We start from the raw sequence: 22,833 nt of genomic DNA on the forward strand, positions 1-22,833 counted from the left end.
TCATGAACATTGTACTCCCAGGGCAGGAACTGACAGCGAACTAATCAAGGACCTTGTTCTGAATTCTAGACAGCCTGAGTCTGGTTCTTAGGTGCTGGGATTAAAGGGAGTAGGACCATCCAAGTTCATAAGAGGCCCCCACAAAATTAGCTAGATCACCACAGCTAGTCTGAGTTGAGGGCAAGCAAAATGAAAGCGGACTAGAGAAAAGAACACATTAGTCCAGGATATATCCTGAACTAATCCTGAAGACCTGTTCACTAGAATTCTAGAATTGTTTCTCTCTCTCTCTCTCTCTCTCTCTCTCTTTTTTTTTTTTTTTTTTTGGTACTAGATTTGTTTTTGAACCAGATCTTAATCTGCAGGCTCCTAGACATTTTTTGACATTTTCTGAAGCCCAGTGCCAGTCCCCCACCCCTTTTTTCTTCATCTTGGCCAGTGGGAAGCTCACCATGGGTGAATCCTTATAGTTGCTTTGAAATAATGGAAGAGGAGTCCGGGATTCTTTGAACAACTTCCATGGGGCCAGACAACTGAAACTCCATCTGCACTCTCATGTATCACTGAAACTTCCACCGGGGGGGGGGGGGGCAAGGAGCACAGCAGCTGCTCACTCTACACAAACCGCTTACTTTGTGACATCTGTCAACATGTGTCACATGAAACGTAAAGGGTAGCTGTTCAAGTTGTTTGTTCACATAACATTTTTTAAGTATTTTTAATACTTTTGAGTATCTTGCCTGTATGTACATCTGTGCACCACACGTATGCCTGGTGCCTGAGGAGTTGTGAGCTTCCATGTGGGCGCAGAGAATGGAACCTGGGTCCTTTGTAATAGTTCCACTTAACCACTGAGGCAACTCTCCTGCCCTCTTTTACTGTTGTTGTTGTTTTAGAGGAAAGGTTTCCTCTGTGCTAGTAGCCCTGGCTGTCCTGGAACTCACTTTGTAGACCAGTGGTCTCTAACTCAGAGATCCACCTGCCTCTGCCTCCCGGGTGCTGGGATTAAAGACGTGTGCTACCACAGCCCGCTTTTTTTTTTTTTTTTTTTTTTTTAGTGTTTTGAGACAGGCTGTTCTGGAACTAGCTCTGTAGACCAGGCTGGTCTTGAACTCACAGAGATCCCTCTGCCTCTGTGATAAAAAATGAAAAATGTCTTTAATTAAAGCTTCCACTTAAAATTCACAGTTTTACCTTATTTTTATTGTAAGGAATTATTACAGAAAATGAAAATATCAATATTTGAAAAATACATCCCATTACACAGACTCCAAAGAAACAATGCTGCTAAGCGCCATGGTCCCAGATGATGCTGTTATTCCCATACTGATCTCCACCAGGGTGGTTTGGAAGCCAAAGTGATTATCCAAACATGTGCCTGCAGTTTTAAAAGGTCCAGATGCTGCCTTGTCTTGGTACCACAAGGATGTCATGGAACACACAGCTCCACACAGCTGCCAAACAGGCAAGTCAGTAAGTCCAGCAGTCCCAGACTTCTCGCTAAAGCAAACCAATGTTGTCAGTTTTAACAGTTAATTAATATTTATGCCAGTGATCCTCCAGAGAGTCTTTAAGGCATCTATGACGTCTGGGAATTTAAATATTTAGATAACCAATCACACACTCGGGTTTTTCACTAGATCAGTTCTGTAAAGTGAGCATGGCTCAGAGGCCTGTGTTGAACTGCTTCCTCTGTTGGGCTGGCAGCGGTGCTCTGAAGCTTCAGGTGGTTCTAGGGGGATGGTCCTGAAGGAAGACGGTGTCAGTGAGGAGGCATACACTTACTTGTCTATGATGTGGTTGCTGTCTCTCAGGCCTAAGTATTTGGCAGTTCAGCTCAGTTCTTTTCTCCAGGTAAGGGATCCTAAATGGAGGCTTTGCCCTGCTACCCCCCCACCCACCCGCCTTGTCTGCGAAAAAGACCAGTGCTGGAACAGTTCAGTATGAGGGGCAGAGACCACACACCCAGTTCCCTGAAAGACCCATTCAAGGAAAGGTGGGAAGCTGACGGGCTCAGGACTCTGAGGTAGAGGATAAAAACATCATGTTGACCACAATCCTTGGAGAGAATATGGCAGGTGAATGGAGCCTTGACTGGTTATTGGGGTGGAATAGGCCCAAAACTCGTGTTCTAACATCACTGAGTGAGACACCAATGAAAAGACAACTGGAAACAACAGAGTCCTCAGTGTAGGCACTTAAGCTTGTGGAACATCACTATGTTAGAGGATCATAGCAAACTAGTTTAAGCACATCGTTTGTACTTGTCTTTAAAAAAACAAAAAAACCTTGATTGATACACTGTACAGTAAGACTAGTGATGAACAAGAGGCAGTTAAAAAGCTAGTAAGCACAGCAGTGCTAACTGATGCAGCAATTATTTCAGTAAGTTTATTCTTCCTGCTTTGCTCATTCACAACTGGCAACTTTTTGAATGAATAAAATGAAGTTTTGCTTCTAGTTCTCAAGAACAGCTAAGCAGTTTCATGGTGCAGTCTGGTCAGCATGGAGAGAGCACAGAGAGATACACAGTAAGTGTGTTCCTGGCTAAGGCAGTGTACAGCAGGAGTCAGTGCATGGTCGGGCTGTGGAAGGATGCGTGAGTCATGTCTACAGCATTGGTACTGATGCCCAAGTCACATAGCCCCTTTCAGCCATAGCTGGTCACTACGCTGACCTCTAAAGGAATAGAAGTTTGAACCCACACTTTTAGGCATGATTTTTAGATTATAAGTACAGTTATAGGAAGACTGTTATGGAAACTGGTGTTGTGGGGCAAGGACAAAATGATGAGCTTCATAACGATTCCCTATTTTCCCCTCTTCTGTGAACATGAAAACCCAAGTGTATGTGTACCGACCATCTAGTTCACAGCAGAACCACAACTACCTTCCTCACTAAAGAATAATGGCACCAACTAAATTCTAGGTCTCTGTGGCCCCTTTTAGGCACCAAAAATTGGAAACTGACCACATGCTTCATATAGTTGTTAGCCAAGACTGGCTAAATAGTTCCATAAAAATTCCCTATGAAGTAAGTCACAGGCTGCAGGACAGTGGTACTCCTCTAAGTAACTCTTCTTTCAAACCCTGTATATAAGCTATTATTAACATAGAAATCACACAAGTATTTTTAGAAAGTAGCACACTGGTTTATCAGTACATTTTATACATATATAGGCAGTAAAAAGTCTAACTGCACAGAGGACATACCACTATCCAAGAAAGTGATGCCAAAAGTCCCTTTTATTTATACATCTGTACTTCATTAATGCATATAATGTAGGGTTATCAAATGTCTCCAAAAAAAAAAAATCAGTGTGTGTAATTGACATTGTTAATCTCTAAGAGTAACTGGATAGTATTCATCTTGGAGCAGTGGTGTTTTCATTTCTTTAAAAAAATAATAAGTGGTAAAAGTTTATCTTTCAGTGTGCAATAAAATAAAATTAAAAAAATTAAAATTCCAAAACAGAAGTACCCAAAACACTGGTCAAACTTTAAAAAGAAAGAGGCCCAGCATCCCAGGGTTAGTACAGGCAGCAGTATGAATCAATGCCCTGTGCTTCAGAGCCTTGCTCCACATTTCAGGCAGACTTCCAAAACAGTCTGTTCAGAGTTTGGCCAGGGCCTTTGGTTGCTGGCTCTGATGGGACAGGGCACTACTCACAACTGGCACCAACTGCACGCAGCATGCAAGGCAAGGTTTTAGCTTTGGAAGGCTGTGTCAGGGAGAGAGCACTTGGACTGACGTCATACTCATCTTTCTCATCAATATAAATTTCTTCCTTCATTGGCAGTTTTCCCTTTATGATTAGTGTGTGCTGAGGTTCAGTCCAGGCTGGCCATCAGAACCACTGATAGGAGGGTATGTGAAAGGATTTCTAAACATGGATTTGTGAATTGGATTTATCAATGATGCAGCTTTACAAAAAGTGCAGCACAGCCAAAGTGCATTTCTTCTACCATTCAAGTGGCAGTGACTGAGAACTCCACAGACAGGACGCAGCGAGACGAGAGAATGCGACAGCTGCTAGGTGTCAAGCTGCCACTACACTCTGACACCCAGCAGTATCAACATTGGTAAAGCTTTTGGTTGTTAAGGCCACAATTTTCAGCTCTCATCTTTCAACCCTGTTTAGAAAGATTTCACCTTTTTAAAAGGGGCAGCTCACTAAAAAATACAGCTTAGCTTAAAAAAGAAAGAAAAGACTTGAGGGCAAGAGGTTCCTGTTATCTTTATGAAAACACTGTGCATTAGAGGCCATAGCTACTTAGAGTAGCCACCACCCTAGAGTAATCAGCTCTCATCTAGCAGTTGCTCTCTACTCTGTCAGGCTCTGCCTCTAAGTCAGCCCAGGCAGGAAGACTTTGTGGATTCTCTGAGGTGGGCGCTATACTACCAGAAGGGAAAATTGTCTCAAGTGTCCTTGTGTGCTGCTAGCTGATTCCTATCACATTTGCCACGCAGGCTACACTGGCCTGGTCCAACCAGTGAGACATCTAGTGCAAGAGACCACAGTCTGACACAGTCATACAGAATCATCTGAAATGGGATCACATCATGGTCTGTAATTGTTCCAGTCTTCTGCCACAGGAAGACAACTGTCAGCTCTTGCTCTGGGTAGGAAGCAGGCTGGTGAGTAGAGCAGCTGCTGGGGAGGAGCCAGGGGATGCAGACCTGGATCCTCCTGGGGGCTCACTAAGAGACTCCACCCAGAGTCAGTACATCAAAGCAAATGTTGCAAACCCGCACAGGCTTGTTCAGGTCAAACTTTATAATTGGAATCTCCTTGGTTGAGCATTTATGGCAAAGAAGACGGCCGCAGTGACGACTGTGGAGGCAAAGAAAGAGTATGAGAAGCATTGAAGAAAAGATTATTCCCAAGCCAGTCTCTGACTGACATCTGTGGCCAACATGTAACATGTAGTTATTAATAAAATACTAATCATGGCTGAATTAAAGCAAACATGAAGATAAGTCAGCTGCCCCACCTTTCTAAGACTGCTATCTAGTCCTTAGCACCCTATGAGGCAGTGCTGGAACTTTAGCACCCAGGAAAGCCACAAGTCTGTGTGGTACTGGTTTTCTTGTTCTCCCTCTACCATGGATGCTGCTCAGTTCTATCACCTCCTCATTATGTTTGGTAAACTTTTGCCCTGATGAGGGGCTCATGGCTCATGATGGAAGTGATGACACACCAGCTAAAGCTTCTACTCCCTGTAAATGATGGTGGGGTCTTACCAGTGATGTTTTCGAGTTGTGACTCCAAACTTGGCAGTGCACTCATAGCAGTTGGAGCCGTCACACCATGGAGGCTCCTTGGAGAGCATATCTGTAACACACACGGAAGATTACTTGTCACACAGTGACGTGCTGGAGAGACCAGGCTCCAGGAGGAGGAGCAGGACACTCCAACTGGTCAGGGGAAGATTCACAAGAGTCTGGAGAATCAATCAGCACTTGCCAGACATGCTGGAACAGAAGGAAACACAGCTGGAGGTGTGAATCAGCAGCATGTGTTTGGTAACACACAAGGCGGAGAGTAGAGACCACACCAAAATAAAACTGCCAGGGGCTGAAGGGTTGGAAACACAGTAGAGGGAACTACGACAAAGGAAACAAGAAGAATCTGAATTTAGGAGGCTGTCTGAACATGCAAGTGGGATGAGTGAACAACAAAGAGACAAAGGGATCCTCGGACTTCTGGACAGAGTGACTCAGTCTGGTGGGACCAACAGAGAGATGACGTGAAGAAAGAACTAATGCAAAGAAGTTGCAGCTGCACCTTGTAGGTTGGCAAAGTGTCGTGGGCAGGGTCCTGTTGCTCTGTACAGGTAGGGGCAGCAAATGGGTTGGTAACTTGGAACTAGCACTGCCACAGGAACTACTAAGGGCTGAAAAGGCTGACCAAGTGCATAGCATAGGGGCAATTAAGATTATACATCAACAGCACAAAGCTTTCTTTAAAAAACAAATATAGCCAGGAGGTGGTGGCATATGCCTTTAATTCCAGCACTCAGGAGGCAGAGGCAGGAGGATTTCTGAGTTTGAGGACAGTTTACAGAGCCAGTTCCAGAGCAGTTAGGGCTATTACACAGAGAAACCCTGCCTCAAAAAAAATAAATAAATAATAAAATAAAAATAAGTACATAAGTTTATTATTAGCTGGAGAGATAGCTCCATGGTTAAGGACTCTGATTCCAGGGGGTATGACACCCTCTGACTTCTGAAATGAAAGACACACAGGTACACATACATTCACAGAAAATCCTTTAAAAATAAACTCATTTTTCTTTAAAAGAAAAAAACAAAAAAACTTTTTCATTATATTTTTACATGTAAGGACATTCTGTGTGCATGTATGTCTTTCTGCCATATGCATACTTGCAGGGTAGCCAAAGAGGAGTGTCAGATCCCTTGGAAATGAAATTACAAACAGCTATGACCTACCACGTAGATGCTTGGAATTGACCTGGATCCTCAAAGAAAAGCCAGCACTAAGACATCTCTCCAGCCCCATTAAAGAAGGAAGGAAGGGAAGGAAGGGAAGGGAGGGAGGGAGGGAGAGAGGGAAGGAAGGAAGAAGGAAGGAAGGAAGGAAGGAAGGAAGGAAGGAAGGAAGGAAGGAAGGAAGGGGAAAGAAAGTCTGTAAAAATAGAATCTATGTGTGGGTGCACATGAGCGTTTCATGAAGTGACTTAACAGTCAGAGGACGAGTTAGGACTCAGGTCATCAGGCTTGTGCAGCAAGCACTTCATCTGCTGAGCCATCATGCTGACCCTCTAAAGAATTTTATATTGACACTTGATAAGTTGTATTTCTGGGATACGGTATGAAGATCTGATGATGTACCAATATATGAACATTAAATCAAGATAATTATACATTCCCTTTCCTTAAAACTTTTATCATTCTGGAAAGTAGAAAAAGACAAGATCTCCTGAGTAAATTGGGAGCATGGGGATCTTGAGAGAGGGTTGAAGGGGAGGGGAGAACAGGGAGGGGAAGAGAGAAAAATGTAGAGTTCATGGGCTGGAGAGATGGCTCAGTGGTTAAGAGCATTGCCTGCGCTATCAAAGGTTCTGAGTTCAATTCCCAGCAACCATATGGTGGCTTACAACCATCTGTAATGAGGTCTTGTGTCCTCTTCTGGTCTTCAGGCATACATACAGACAGAACATTGTATACATAGTAAATAAATAAATATTTTTTAAAAAAATTAAAAAAAAAGAAAAATGTAGAGTTCGTTAAAAATCAATTTTAAAAAAAACTGCAGACACTCAAAGGCAGCGGTGAGAATTCACAGAATTCTGGGTATGAAAACCTTATCTCCCCATTACCACCTCTTTGTTTTTACATTTTTCACCTATTGCTAGCTCAGTTATTCATTAGTTTTCATAACTTAATAAAACAGTATTTTCTAATTAAAAAAAAGCTTTATCATTCTTTGTGTTGGATCTAATTCTTTACAGAGTATAAAATTGTTAGTATAGTAGCACTGATGTGCTGTAGAACACTAGAACTTATTTCTGCTAACTTTAGACGGTGATACATCCAACATGCTTCTGTCACCTTCCTTCCTTAGTGCTCACTATTCTCATCCTCTTTGTCATCACATGTCACCCTTGACTTGCTATGTAGCTCAGACTGGCCTTGAACGTTTTTTAAAATTGTCATTTATTACGTGTAGCTTGGGGGTATTATACAAGTACAGTTTGCCTGTAGAGGTCAAGAGCCAACTTCACTGTTACATGGCTCAATAGTTAAGAGCATTCGTTTTTCTTGCAGATGGCCCAGATTTAGTTCCCAGTACCACATGTTGGCTCACAATCATCTTAACTCCAGTTCCAGGGGACCTGGTGCCTGACCTCTACAGGCACCAAGCATGCATGAGGTACACGTACATATATGCAAGCAGAACATTCATACAAATAAAATAAGTCTTTCAAAATTATTAAATAAATAAAACCAGCCAGGAGGCATAGTCACTATGACCAGCTGAGAGCTTATGGGCTTCTTGAAGGTTTAGGGGAAATGGGAAAACAACAGGGGTATCAAAGCAAAGACTCAGAAAAGAGGCCCTTCCCTTTCATAGAAAGAGCCTTACATGGGGTGCCTGGAAACAGCAGGTTCAGATTTCAGAGTAAATTATGAGATTTAGACCAGGTGGTGGTAGCACACGCCTTTAATCCCAGCACTAGGGAGACAGAGGCAGGCGGATCTCTGTAAGTTTGAGGCCAGCTTAGTCTACAAAACAAGTTTGAGGATAGTCAGCCATTACACAGAGAAACTCTTGTCTCAAAAAACCAAACACAAAAAATAAGAGAGAGCGAGATTTAAAGATCACCAATACTTATACACATTATAACTCTGCTTCTAGAGGAGGTACAGAAAGTATGCTGCTTACCTAATAACCTAAACAGAAGCTGCTTAGTGGCAACTTGGTAATTGAAAATGTTGACTCCTTGGTTATTATTCACCCCAAGGCGAGCCCCAGATCGAACGATGGCACGGCACAAGTTGGCATTCCCTTTCATGTATGCTAAGAGCAGCACTAGAAAACAAAACCACAGGTAAGGCTGTTTCCCACCAGTCCTAGCTGGCTACTGCCAAAGGGCAGGCAGAGCAGAACATTGGCAGGACATAGTATGCAGACATGAAGGAGTCTGAAGTGCTAGTCAGAAATTCTATATAGAATCTGGTAGTTTTCCAAAAAAGGTTCAGCCAGAAGCCAGGTGATACTAGAGTTGAGGTTTGTATACTGTAGGGATTCAACACAGGAAAAAACCAGTTTTCTCAGTTGCCCTTCCCAGTCAAAAATAACTGCTTTTTACCACTAAAGACAAAGCTCTTTCCAATGTAACTTAAATATAAAGACTTGTGATTTCGGTACATAGAAAGAAGTAAAATTATATAGACAACATGTTCCAGAATGTTCTTCTATCCAAAGGAGGCTCTCTTTGTGAAATGCTGGCCCAGCAGGAAGCCAAGCTCTAACCTAGCTAATCTGTGTTTCTCTGCAAAGTTACAACTAGTAGCAGCTCCTCTGGCTTCCCCCTAGCAGACACTTCATTAAATTTTTAACTCAAAATGATGCAGTAACATGAGGGCTCTTAATTCCAGTATCAAATGAAGATATGGGTATAAGGAGGCTAAGAATTTGCCCAGTCGCCTTACGAAAATACAACACAATGAGAAAGACACTTGAAACTAAGTCTCCATGAATCAGAAGAACCCTGGACATGAAGTCTCTTCCTTCATGCCTCTTAAACTAAAACCTGGGCAAGTAGTTTAAGTAGATTGATTTCAAAAGCAAGTTAAAAACACACTGGAGAGGCCTGCTTATTATCCTTTTAAAGAAGGCACCTAGGTAGAATGTGCTACTTCTTCAAAGCCTGTCACAGGTACTGAGATATTTCCTATAGCCCGAGTCTTGGTTATATCTTATCTCTGCTGAAACGGGAGCATGGAAGGGTTCTGGTTAACTGAATAAAATGCAGACAAGGGCAATTACAACTGTAAAGGTCTCCTTGGTCAAAGGTATGAGGTTCTGGAGTACCTGAAGCACTTCAGATGTCAGATACCAGATTCCATACTAGAGACCTTCAACAGATGCTGAGTCAGATAGCTTATTTGCATACCTGTGTTGCCTTCTGCATCTGGTTTGTCCAGAGGATACTCAGGCATGCACTCTAAGAAGAGATCAAAGATGGCTGCTGCATTTTCTTTGCCATATTGTCCCAGAATGTGTAGTGGTGATTGGCCTCTGCAAAAGTTAGACATTTATCTGTCACAACTGTCACACCAAAGAAGGAATTTTCTGAACTCTATGATCTTAAATCTAAAGAATATATAACAGACAAAAGTATAACTAACAAAATCAAAATTAGCAGAGAAACAAAAGCTACTCAGGTGCACTAGGGGCTTGGGGAGGCAATGGGCTAGATCACCAGGTACCCTGGCCTATGCCTGGGACCAGTCATACTCACCTCAGATTAAAGGCTTCAGCATCCACTGTGCACTCTGTCAGAAGAGCTCGGATGTTGTTCAGCCGACCATGCATGACCGCAAGATGAAGAGCTGGGGAGAAAATCCTCTTACTTTGCAAGTCCAGAAGCAAACAGAGAAAGCTCTGTCTTCTTCCCACCCCATCTAAATGCACTCAGTGACCCGCCAAGTACAGAGCCATCCTTTCATATCCTCTCCCTTCACCACCATGAGTCATTAGTGCAATCTTGTAAGCCATGCCTTCTATGCTGGTGGTAGTTTCAAAGATGAAATTTAATGGCTTCACAGAAAGCTACTTCTGTCTGTTTCCTCCCAGTCTCTTACTGTCTGAATGAGAATGGCCCCCATAGGACCATATATTGGATGATTCTATATTTGGTACATTTAGTGTAGCTGTTTGGGAACGATTAGGAGGTATGGCCTTGTTGGAGGAGGTGTGTCACCGAAAAAAGCCCATGCCATTCCCAGTTAGCTCTCTTTCTTTTTGCCTCATGATTGTGGCTTAGATATAAGCTCTCAGCTACTGCGTGCTTGCCTATCTGTTGCCATGCTCCCGGCCATGATAGTCATGGTGCATTGTCAGAGCAGTAAAAAAAGACAGACAGACAGATAGACACACATACACACACACACAGAGAGAGAGAGAGAGAGACAGAGAGAGAGAGAGAAAAGCAAAAGGGCCTCATAGACCACTGGGTAAAGGTACTTGCCACCAAATCCGAAGACCTAAATATAATCCCAGGACCCGCATGTATGAAAGAACTGACTCCTGTAAATTGTACTCTAGAAATGTACATAAAGAAAAAACAAACAAACAAACAAACTAAAAGAAGTCATTGGGCTCTAGAGATGGTTCAGAAGTTCAGAGCATACATTGTTCTTGCATTAGACCTTAGTTCAATTCCTAGCACCCAACAGCCTATAACTCCAGTTCCTGAGAATCCAACACCTCTGGCCTTTGAGGATACTGGCACTCACATACACATTCCCTTACATAGACCTAAGGTTTTCTGTTTGTTTGTTTGTTTTGTTTTTTTCCAAGACAGGGTTTCTCTGTAGCTTTGAAGCCTGTTCTGGAACTAGCTCTTATAGACCAGGCTGGCCTCGAACTCACAAGAGATCCACCCGCCTCTGCCTCCCAAGTGCTGGGATTAAAGACAAGCACTACCACCACCTGGCCATAAACCTAATTTTAAGTAATTTTTAAAAAATCTTTTAAAAAATGAAATTGAAAACTGAGCACTTTAGACTACCAGGGTTATGATTAAATTGAGAAGCTGTTTAGTGGCAGGACGTGTCCAGAGCTCTGTTCCTATACAAGCCAACCTTCCTGAGAGGGAGCAACTCAAGGGTGCATTGTAATTCCACTAAAACAGGACTGCTCAAGCACACACACTGTACATAATGTGATGCCTAGGAATTACCATTATTTCCATTCTCATCCACAGCAGCAAAGTCCACTCCATTCTCTAGGAGGACTGAGCAGATGGTGGGCAGGTCCTGCTGGGCAGCAAGATGGAGGGCGGTCTGGCGATGCTTGGTTAATTCATTCACCTTGGCTCCTGCAAGAAGCTGTTAAAGTTGATTACTCAATCGGCCTCTTATAGCTTAGGGTACTATTAGTATGTCCAAGTCTACAGGTATTCTCTTATCTCAGTCTACTCTCCTGGCAGAGCTTGAATGCATGAGGATCTTGCAGAAATTCCTACTGAGGCAAACACAGGAAAACCTGTGCCAAAGGCAAATTATCTACCGGTATGTTCAATGATTATTCATTAGGACATAGTAAGAATGTCCATACTGCTTGTAATTCTCAAGTTTCAAAATTCCCCTATATAATAAAATACCCACATACATTCTATCTAACCAACACACCCTTTCTTTCTCAGGCTTGTTCCCTATCTGACACATGGTGCTAGAAAATCAGACTTTGAGTTAAGCTCAAATCTAGTTATATGAATCACTATATAAGAGCCTAGGGGAATTCTTTTTAACCTCTCTTTATTATAAATGTATAAAATTTTCCTTGGGAGTTTTGAGAATTAAGAGACAGCTCATTTAAAAGTCTGAGCTAATCTGGAAATTGTGGAACTTGGAAGGCTGAGGCAGGTGGATCTCTGTTAGTATGAGACCAGATTGACCTGCATAGAGAGTTCTAGGTCATCCACACTAGCAGGATGGGAGAAAAAAGACAAACACAGAAAAGGAAGGATGGATGGAGGAAGGGAAGGAGGAAGGGTAAAAGTCTCAGCTGAGAGCCTGATAGTAGGCAGACAACATAGTTGACCTCTGGTCCCTTTCTGTTGTCTGTCAAATCCTCCTTGGCCCTCAAGGCCTAACTCCAGCATCTCTAGGTCTATGTCCAGCATGTGCACTAGGGCGCTTAGGACCTACAATCTCCTGACACATCTGTCTTCCTGGTTTGGTTCCCCAGATTCATGCTTTTCATTCACAACAGCTCCAAGGATAACTTTTGCACATAACCCCAAGCATGCTTCGCTTCATGTTTCCCTGTGGCTTACCAGATTTCGGACAATGATCTCTGAGCCTGCTTGAACAGCAAGGTGCAGAGGGGTCAACTTGGAAGCATCCTGGACTCTGGAATTCACATTGGCCTGGACACTGATCAGGAATAAGACACTTTCGATGTCAGAGTTCTGAACTGCCACATGAAGAAAATTCCGACCTTTATTATCTACCTACAACAACAAACAAGTAAGAACCACACTATTAGCCAGTTCCCTTAAAAAATGGGATCCTCCTGATGTCCACAAGCTGAGCGGGTCACTGGAGAAGTCATGAACCACCCTTCCTCAGTTCCAGAGCTCCAACAGTAAATGCCACCCTACCCCTATAACAACCATGTATACACATGCACATGATCAGAAGGGACTGCTATCCTGGCACCTTCCTATAGTAGGAACTGGCCATGGGAAGCCAAGAAGGAACTAGCTGAAAAACAGAGAAAGGCACTTGAGTGGATGGGGCTGTTCAGGAAGAAGCAAATGTGATGATTAGCTACAAGGCCTCTGCCTTGACCAAACCAAATAACCATCTTGGATCCCTGAGCAGCCAAACAGGCTTCAGAAATTTTCTTAAGCTTTAGAGTAATACATAATGAGAGGCAGTTGCCAGACAAGCTCCACCATGTACTATAGTTAGAGGAAATCATCAGTACATCATTAGAACCACTGCTGAAGGGAGGACATGCTCCAAACTCCGCATTACCACCACCCACCACCCAGTCTACTGTGTGTGCTGGCATAAATCAAATTTGCAAAGAACTCAGATCAGAAGTACCAGTTTCATTCTAGATGGAGAACCCAATTCATGACTATCTTACACTCAGTCTGAGCATGGGCAAAGTTAAAAGCTATACATCCAGTCACACTTAAGAAAATGATAAAGAAAGGCAAGGTACCAAAGCCTGTGCTAAGAAAACAGTCATCTTCATGCCAGGACTGCATTTCATTCAGGCCCAATGTCTCAATTCATCATCATAAACAGTTACTTCTAAATCTTAGCAAAATTCTACAAGCTGGCTGGAATCAGGTTTCTGTGAGACTGACCTGACAAACCCATTCCAGCTTTCACCACACATCAATCATTATTATCACTTCCCACCCACAGTAGTAACCAGGATCTAAGAGATGATAAATAAATGCCAAAGAACAAGGAAAATGCATGCACTCAGTAACAATGCCTCTAAAGCACTCAGAAAGCTGCCCAACAACCCAAGTACCTCAAATTCAATTTTTGTATTTTAGAGGCTTTCATTACTAGAGCATCCAGCAAATGCAGAGAGCGAGCCAAGCTGCATACCAACAGAATTCTAATTCCAGGCCATCATGAGAGTTCCCTTCCCCAGCCATGTCCACATCACCAGGTCATGCTTCAGCCATCAGACACAGGACAAGAGAACAGCTAACTTTTTCAGAAAAGGGGGAATTTAATTTTTAAAACAAGTGTTTTTGTGTAGAGGGACCTATTTAGTTAGTGGCATCTGGTTAATCTCCATATGAGACATCCTGCTGTGGTAATGGTGGTGGTTGGTAACTGACCTGCTCGGCAGCCCCAGACTCTCGTTTTAGAATGGCTTCGGCTGCCTTATTGTTCTTGTAAGTCATGGCACAGGCAAAAGGGGTCAGCCCTTGTCTGTCTCGTACACTCAGCTCAATGTTAGGGTGAGAAATCAACAGCTGAATGATGACGCTATGCTGGTTGCTGATAGCCACATGGACAGGTGTTCTTCCTTCTGCATCCTATGGAGAAAAGGTACAAATTCCTGTGTCTAATGAAAAAGATAAAACTCAGGAACAATATGATGGTAGGTAACTTTTAAAATAAATTTCAGTTATGAGACCCTGTGTTTGAGATCATGTAGTATACTTACATACATGCAGGCAAAACACTCATACATATAAAAGTAAGTCTTAAAACAATATATTAGGAACAGTGCCTGAAACCCAAGGTTGTCTTTTTGCCTGCCTATACACAGACAGACAGACACGCGCAAGCCCACATATACACTCACTTCACAGGTCTAAATGCTGAAAAGCATCAGTGAGCTAATTAATAGGACACAGTCCTATTAACAGTCATTAATCCTCAGTGTGAGACTAATCCAGATCTGTGCAGAAATCTTTAAGGGCTAAGAAGCAAGGTACAACAGATAAAACAACCTTCTTTATGTTGAAGAGTAAGGCACAGAGAATTAACCTGAAATCAATTCAATTACCAGACAGCCTAAATGACTCAAGAAAGTCACTATCTGCCATAATAAAGCCCAGTTTGTAAAACAGAAGTCTAGAATTGGGGAATGTATAAGGTTCCTTGCCACAAGAAAAGATTCCTCCAAGTTTACCTCCCCAGAAAATAAAAACTGTATACCTGTGCATTGACATTGGCACCAAATTCCAAAAGACATTGAACTGTCTCTTCTAGTCCCCATGAAGCTGCCAAATGCAGAGGGGTCTGCCCATCTCTTGCCTCTTCCTCTCCTTCTCCATCAGTACCTGGTTGTCTGGGACTGTTCACATCACAGCCACTAAAACAGGGAAACAGAAAGTCACCATCCATCTTGCCTAGCACTTTACCCACTTTAACAACAAAACCATTACAGCCACATTCTGCTAGCCCTGGTCCTTGGCATCAAGTTCTAGGGTCTGGGTAGCGCCACTGCCATAGCCTCTCTTGTAATTGGTTTTAGGGGCAACAAGGGAATCAGAATTGTTGCAGACTTCCTAGGGATATTCAAACATTGAGAAACACTATTTGTAAAGTTTCCCAAATTACCTTGCCTCCTCATATCCTGCTCCCTAAGAGGGCTACAAACTTTTACATAAAGTTCATGTGTTGTGGTGGGGCCCAGAAGAGCCCATATGGTCTCAAGCTAGCCTCCTGACTTCACAGTGGGAACTGGTCTGAAAGTAAAAGGGGTCAATGCAATTCCCAAAGGAGAAGATGATCCAGGATGTGAGCCCCTCCCTCCTCCACAGCTTCCTTGGTTCTTAGCTGACTTGACATGATAGAACAGTGCCTGTTGATAATCTTAATTATGAAAGTCAAAGCCAGCTATAGGCATGTCAAAACTAAGGTACTAAACATAAGAAAGAGGTGACTGGCAGTAAGCAGAATAAGAGAGAGATACTTTGGCTTCTCAGACCTGCGAATAAGAAAGCAGGCAGTGGACTCATTGTTTTCATCAATGGCTCTGTGCAGAAGTGTCTGAAGACACCCACTGGGTCCTGGGCCCCAGCATGTGGCATCACAACCATGTCTCACCTGCAGAGAAACATAATTTTCTCACAAACATTGTTGAGCAAAAATAAAAATGTTTATTTTCAATTCTGAGCAATATGTGTATTACTTTTCAGATATATAAACAAACATGCTTATAAACATGTTTTATAAACACTGATTAAAATCTGCTCTTTGGGAACTGACTCATTGGTTAGGAGCACTGGCTGCTTTTCTTTCTTTTTTTTGGTTTTTTAAGACAGGTTTTCTCTGTAGCTTTAGAGCCTGTCCTGGAACTAGCTCTTGTAGACCAGGCTGGCCTCGAACTCACAGAGATCCGCCTGCCTCTGCCTCCCGAGTGCTGGGATTAAAGGCGTGCACCACCACCGCCTGGCCACTGGCTGCTTTTTTAGAGGATACAGCTTTGATTTCCAGTCTCCACACAATGGCTCACAACCATCAGGAACTCCAGTTCCAGGGGATCTGATGCCCATTTCTGGCCTCTATGAGCACCAGGCATGCAAATGGTGCACAAACATACATGCAGGCAAAACACCATACACATTAAAAAATTAAATATAATCTGCTCTGTGCAAATTCTTAAACTATGTCCTATGGACATGGTTTTCAGAAGTACATATTAGTGCCTCTTCAGTTGTGTTCTACTAAGGACAGTGCCTGCTTCTATGTGTACTCCAAAGTCCTCTAGCAACATACACCTGTAATAAGTAGGTAATCCCTCAAAAAAAGTTGATAATACTGATGCCCACAGCATCAAATCAGCCCCCATCAGGAGACTTGAGGCAATCCCTCCATTCTAATACTCCTCTGTGGTTTTCTCTTATGAAAACAGACCAGAGAGAAGTACTGGCCAGCTCCAAGTACTACCCTCCCTTCCAGCCCAGACAGGGGGTCTCATTGTATAGTCCTGGTTAGTCCGGAACTTGCTTTGTAGCGTAGGCTGACCTTGTACTCTCAGAGATGCCATAGCTTTTAATCCCAACTCAGTGCTGGAATTAAAAGTGAATATACCACACCTAGCTGAGCTTCAGACTTCATTAGACTTATTTTATTTTTATGCATACGCGTGTTTTTCCTGCACGTATGTCTGTATATCACACACATGCCTGGTGCCTACTGATGTCAGAAAGAGGCATCAGATTCCCTGAACTGGAGTTAGGATTGAGTCAAATCTGGGTCCTCTGTGAGAACAAGTGCTCTTAACTCATGTCTCCAGCCCTCTAATCTTGGACTTGTTAATGTAATTTCCACTGTTTGTCCTTGACCTGGCTTGTTACTTGGCTGACATCTTGCTCCTATGGCAGAAACAAATCCATCTTTGACACGACATATCCTCATCTGTGAGCAGAGGCTCTGCTATCTATGACTCACCAGAGTGGAAGCGATGTCCTCCAGATTACTTGCCAAGGCAAGCCACAGTGGTGGGTTCCCTTTTTCATCTGGCACAGACATGTCAGCTCCTCGGGTACATATGGCATCAACTACTAGTGGAAGCTGATTTTTGATAGCCAGCTGAAGGGCAGTCTCCCCATCCTGAGTCCTACCAAGACATAACCACTATAATCAAAACCAATGTTGTAAAAACAGCCAAAGAAAACAGCACTCTCCAGGTTTTCCAAAGTCAAGACGCCACTGGCAAATATACAGGGCTGGAGATATAGCTTGGTTGTAGGAGTGTTTGTGCAGCATTCATGAAGTCCTGGGCTTGGTCCCCAGCACAAATGCCTGCAATCCTAGTACTTGGAAGAGGTGAGTAGAATGATGACCTCAAAAATTTAAGATCATCCTCAGCTACAGAGAGTTGGAAGCCTGCGATACACAAGCCTGTTTCAAAAGAAAAACAACAAACCCACTTTATTCCCCCACTCTGTAATTCAGTGTCACTTGACACTGGAAATCCAGAAAGGATCCTATGAATACACAATGAAGCTGGCAAGATGGCTCAGCAGATCTATCACCAAGCCTAACACATGAATCTGATCTTCAGAACACAGTGGAGAGAGAAGAGACTCCCATAAGTTCTCTGACCTTTGCATGTACACTGTGGCAGAGGTGGGTACATAACACATACTAGATAAATATATGAATTTAAAACTTAAAGGTTGTTTCTTCTTTAAACCTTGTTGCCTAGTTGATGAGGTGGCCTTTGTTGCAACTGAAATTCCTATTAAAGATTGATTTTTGGATTCTTTATGATGTGATTTGTATGATTTTATACATTGGTCCTGAAAGTTACCAATAAGGAAAGAGTACAATTTGGCTATGACTATAAATGTCTACCAGTCATACTCACTTATAACCAAGTTTGTACTTTTTGTTAGAGGACATGAATTAGGGACTGACCTTGGGGCATTAGAGGTATTTAGCAAGTGCTCTGCTACCATCCCGTTTTTGTATAATCTCCCTTTTGACATCCTGGGATTGGATATAGAGGTCAAGTACATCAGGCAAGCTCTCAAACAGAGTACTGGTTCCTACCCTTTTATATTTTGTTTTTAGGGACAGGGTCTCACTGTGTAGACCAAGCTAGCCTTAAATGCATGGAGATTTGCCTGCTTCTTCCTCTGGAGTGCTAGGATTAAAGACGTATGCCACTATACTCAGTTCCTAGCCTTTCTTAAAATTTTCACTTTGAGACAGTCTTTCTAATTTGCTCAAGGGCCCTTGAATTATCCTCTTGCCTTAGACTCCTAAGCAGCTGGAATTGTAAGTATGCACCGCCCAGGCCTGACTCCTTTTATACATTCTGAGAGCCACTGTTTCTTTTCCTTTATGTAGTAAGGAATTAAAAAAAACAAAACAAACAAACCCATTCCCATCTAAAAGCCAGGATCTGATTCTGAAGCATCTTAATTAAATATGAGATGACTGGGAGTTACAAGGGAGCATGCCACTCCATCCCACCTGACATTTATATCGGCTTGGTGCTCCAGGAGGAAGAGTGCACTCTTGCTGTCCTGCCGCCGTATAGCCATGTGCAGCAAAGTCTGCCCATCTGACATGGTGTCATTGATAGATGCTCCGGAACCCAGAAGCTGGGCAGCGATTGTGTGCATGCCTGGGAAATAAAAACATCCAATTCATGCATACTTGGCTTCCATTTCTCTGACAGACCCGCCAAGCTTCTCAAAGGTGGAAAGTTTCCAGTGAATATAACAGACAAAAAAATATTTTATGACAAAATCAATAGCCCCACCATGTCACCCTGCCCTCCTCTAGTCTACCCACCTACTCACCTCCTATCTGAGAATCAACAGCCTTTGTATAACTCACCAGTCCATAACGCCAGGCCTAGCACAGTTTGGTCTCTGGAGTCCTTGAGGCTGAAGTCCGGAATAATTTGTAAGTTGTTGGTGGCATGAAGAGCATTGGCTAAATGTTTAAAAAAAAAAAAAAAAAGAAAAGAAAACAAATTGCTTTCACTATCCTATGGCTGACAGAATCACTTTTTTTTTCCTTTTTTTCATCAAGGTGGAGGAAGAAAATAGGGTCTCACTGGTAGCCCTGGTTAGCCTCAAATTTCTTGCAATCTTCTTGTCTCCAACTCCTGAGTGCTGGGATTATAAACATGAGCCACCACACATGGCTCCTCAGATCACATTTAAGGCATTCAAGAGGATAAGACTCACTTATAAATTAACTGACTGGTCAGAAATACAATTGCTTTTCAAAAGGAGTAAATTGATAAGATTTGGGGAAGGGAAATCCAGAGACCTGTTATGTTTGGAGCAAAATTTTTAAGGTAAATTCATTTTCTATTTGGGGAAGGGAAATCCAGAGACCTGTTATGTTTGGAGCAAAATTTTTAAGGTAAATTCATTTTCTTAGAACTTAAACATTCCCCACACAATGAGAACAGAGACTGTACTGTACTGTAAGTGATAACTGCAGAACTAGCTATATAAGACTCACAAATGGAAGCAACTGTCTCTGAAATCAACTGCCCAAACAACTGTTTTCCACAGCTAATAATGATGGGCATCATACCCAACCACCTACCTTTCTGCTCCAGGATGACAGACACCACATCTGGATGGTTATAGGCAATTGCCATGTGCAGCGGTGTCTGCAGGTAGATGCCATCTGCAGAACCCACTGGGACTGGAGTCTCTTTAGACACAGGCAGAGCCTCCTCTGTCTGCAGGTTTGGATTCGCACCTTGCTGCAGGAGTTCTGCTGTGAGGTTCGCCAGGCCATGCCGACAAGCTGTATGCAAAGGAGTTTCTCCCTGAATGAAACGAAAGCTCAAATCACTTTGGTAAGGAATTAGGAGTTCCTGATGCAAAGGAATAGGGAAAATGGAAGTACCAAAACGTAGACCACGCTGCCAATCTCAGCCCTAGGTTCCTCCTGTTACAAGCTGACCTCATGAGTCTCCCTCAGTACCATCAACCTTTAGTTTGTCTAGTGTCTTCCCAAACATCTTTCTGTCTTTTTTCTTCCAGGACCACCCTGGTTATCCCTTTACTTTGTTCTTACATTTTTCCCCTAATTATGCAAAGAATTTATTTCTCTATTTAACAATAGCCAACAATTACCAGGTATCACCAAATTCAATACTAGAAAACAAGAACAGCCCCATGGCCTGAGGTACGCAGGGCTAGCTACTTCCTAGCCACCTTTCTTTAACATTTACGAGGAATTGTTGATTTAAATTGCTCAAATCAACTTCATCTAGAACTCTGATTAAGACTTCCTCCCCTAACTTTAAAATTAAAGGGATTTTCTCTAAAACACAGATTTATTAAGAACAGGTGAGAAAGAACTCCTGAGGGTAGGAGGGGCTTCAAGGGAGAAACACTAAACACATTTTAATGGTATTATACGTACCAGACTTGGTACTCAAAGGTATGAGAACATTTTAAGTCTTGCCTTCCTCCTGACCTCCAGCACACAATTTTCTTCCTCTAAATTATGAATTTCATGTTTCTCTCCCATGACTGAATATTTGGAAGAAAATACACCTATTCATTTCTGTGTATGTGTAAGTTTATAATGTATCTAAACATACAATTGGATGATTTTTACCCTAAAAAGTGGAATTGTCAAAAGGACAGTCTTACTTCCTAAGCTTATAGGTACCTGACCAGGCTACCTCCTGCTCAACCCTTCTCCCTACACATGTTCATCAGTGTCCTTGTCTACTCCTTTCATTTTCTTTTTTGTTTTTGAGACATGGTGTGTGTATCCTAGACTGGCTTAAAATTCATTATATTGTAGAGAAAGACTTTGAACTCCTGACACTCCTGCCTTCAACTTCTGAGTGTCTGTATTACAGGCATGAACAACCACATCTGGTTGATGAATTGCTGAGAATAAAATCTAAGGATTCATGTAAGCTAGGCGAGCACTCTACCAACTGAGTCACATCCCCACCATCTCTACTCCTGTGACTTCTACCAGGTCTCCAGCCTATCTTTTCACTCAGTATTTCCAGTGCCTTCAAGGATGTGAAGAATACTGATTAAAAGCCAGGCAGCGGTGGGGAACACCTTTAATTCCAACGCTAGGGAGGCAGAGGCAGGTGGATCTCTTGAGTTCAAGGCCTGCATGGTCTACAGAGCAAGTTCCAGGACAGCCAAGGCTATACTGAGAAACCTCATCTCGAAAAAACAAAAACAAAAAGAATATGGTTGAAATGAAACTTATTCCCCTACACCAGTTCTTCCTCTTAGTCAACTCCCCTTTTTTTCATGGGTCCATCAAAAACACTATTCTCTCGCCTTCTTCCTGAGAATCCTAAGCAGGTATATCCTGTTGGTATAATTCCTTTGAAACCTGTCAACTTTGATGTGAGAGGTAAGAACAGATCACTGACTATCCAGGCAACCTGCAGCCTGGCTCCAGCCTTGACTCAATGGCATACTCACCATTCTAGCCACTTCAGACAGGTCTTCCATGTCTATGATTGTTCCACTCCTCTACCCAAGAAGCTATTCAACACTTGTTTACATTCTTGTTTGCTAATTTCTATCCCATTACAAAGTCTACAGGATCTAGTTCAGGACATGGCTATACAATGGTTGCTGACCAAGTTGGTTAACTAATCTTTGAGGACATACAAGAGTCCCTTTTACACTGGTCATATGAATGTACATTCACAAAAGTGAAAAAAAAAGAGACTATTTCATTTTTTCTGCCATTTCTTTCACAGACCACAGTCATTCCCCAGGCTGCCCTTCCAAACTTACCCATTTGTTCCTGTGGTTGGCATGGGCACCACTGGTTGCCAGGAAAAGAGCCGCAGCCTCATTTCCTGCCCCGGCTGCCCGCTGTAGTAAACAATTTCCTACAAGAAAGAAGTCATGTTCATTTTTCCCATTACATGGAAATGGACTCAGTTCCACCCTGCACAACTGCCCTTCCTCACCACCACTGGTCAGCCTACACCAGACAGTGGGTGTCACTTCATCACCACTCCTTGTCAGGCCTGGGTAAGGGCGAGGGTCCCCACCACCACCACAGCAGTGCTGCTGACATTTTCTGAGGGAAGCCTTTGCAGCAGGGGCCTGCTCTGTAAGTTGTATAACATTTGGCAATATTCCTGGCTCCTATCCACCAGATAGCAGCTCTGAACTGTGACAATCAAAAATGTTTAGGGGCTGGAGAGTGGTGAAGAGTCAGTGGTGAAGAGTCAGTGGTGAAGAGCACTGGCTCCTCTTCAAGCAATGGAGCCTTCAAGAGGATCCAGGTTTGATTCCTAACACCCACTGGACTGTTCACAACTGTCTACAGCTCTAGTTCCAAGGGATCCACTGTTCTCTTCTGGCCTCCATGGGCGCCAGGCATGCACATGGTGCACTGGCATATGAACAGGTAAAATATCCATAACATATAAAATAAAATTTAAGCTTAAACCAACAAATAAACAAAAAGAGCTGGGTGGTGGAGATACACACCTTTAATTCCAGCCCTCAGCACTCAGGAGGCAGAGGCAGGAGGAGCTCTGTGAGTTCAAGGTCAGCCTGGTCTAGTGATTTCCAGGACAATCAGGGCTATACAGAGAAACCCTGTCTTGAAAAACCAAACCAAAACCAAACCAAAAGGTCTAGAGATGTTTTC

At 42.8% G+C, this 22,833-nt stretch overlaps 1 protein-coding gene across 2 annotated transcripts in view; it reads right to left on the reverse strand.

Annotated features, from left to right (window-relative positions):
• Nucleotides 1-1,181: 1,181 nt before the first annotated feature.
• The window catches only part of Ankfy1 (ankyrin repeat and FYVE domain containing 1), a 66,558-nt gene continuing 44,906 nt past the window's right edge, over nt 1,182-22,833 (reverse strand). For both annotated transcript variants that reach the window (XM_048448678.3, XM_048448679.3), the window contains 15 exons: nt 21,963-22,060; nt 19,771-19,999; nt 19,045-19,143; nt 18,676-18,829; nt 17,143-17,311; nt 15,677-15,795; nt 14,902-15,058; nt 14,073-14,273; nt 12,534-12,710; nt 11,436-11,583; nt 9,993-10,083; nt 9,645-9,769; nt 8,411-8,557; nt 5,245-5,335; nt 1,182-4,834 (listed from right to left, as the gene is read on the reverse strand). In XM_048448678.3, the coding sequence (XP_048304635.1) occupies nt 4,702-4,834; nt 5,245-5,335; nt 8,411-8,557; nt 9,645-9,769; nt 9,993-10,083; nt 11,436-11,583; nt 12,534-12,710; nt 14,073-14,273; nt 14,902-15,058; nt 15,677-15,795; nt 17,143-17,311; nt 18,676-18,829; nt 19,045-19,143; nt 19,771-19,999; nt 21,963-22,060 (2,138 nt within the window). In that variant the 3' untranslated portion in view covers nt 1,182-4,701. The remainder of the gene's footprint in view (nt 4,835-5,244; nt 5,336-8,410; nt 8,558-9,644; nt 9,770-9,992; nt 10,084-11,435; nt 11,584-12,533; nt 12,711-14,072; nt 14,274-14,901; nt 15,059-15,676; nt 15,796-17,142; nt 17,312-18,675; nt 18,830-19,044; nt 19,144-19,770; nt 20,000-21,962; nt 22,061-22,833) is intronic.

Source organism: Myodes glareolus, chromosome 9 (genome assembly GCF_982192425.1).
Source record: "Myodes glareolus chromosome 9, mMyoGla1.1, whole genome shotgun sequence".
In the NCBI taxonomy this organism is placed as follows: domain Eukaryota; kingdom Metazoa; phylum Chordata; class Mammalia; order Rodentia; family Cricetidae; genus Myodes; species Myodes glareolus.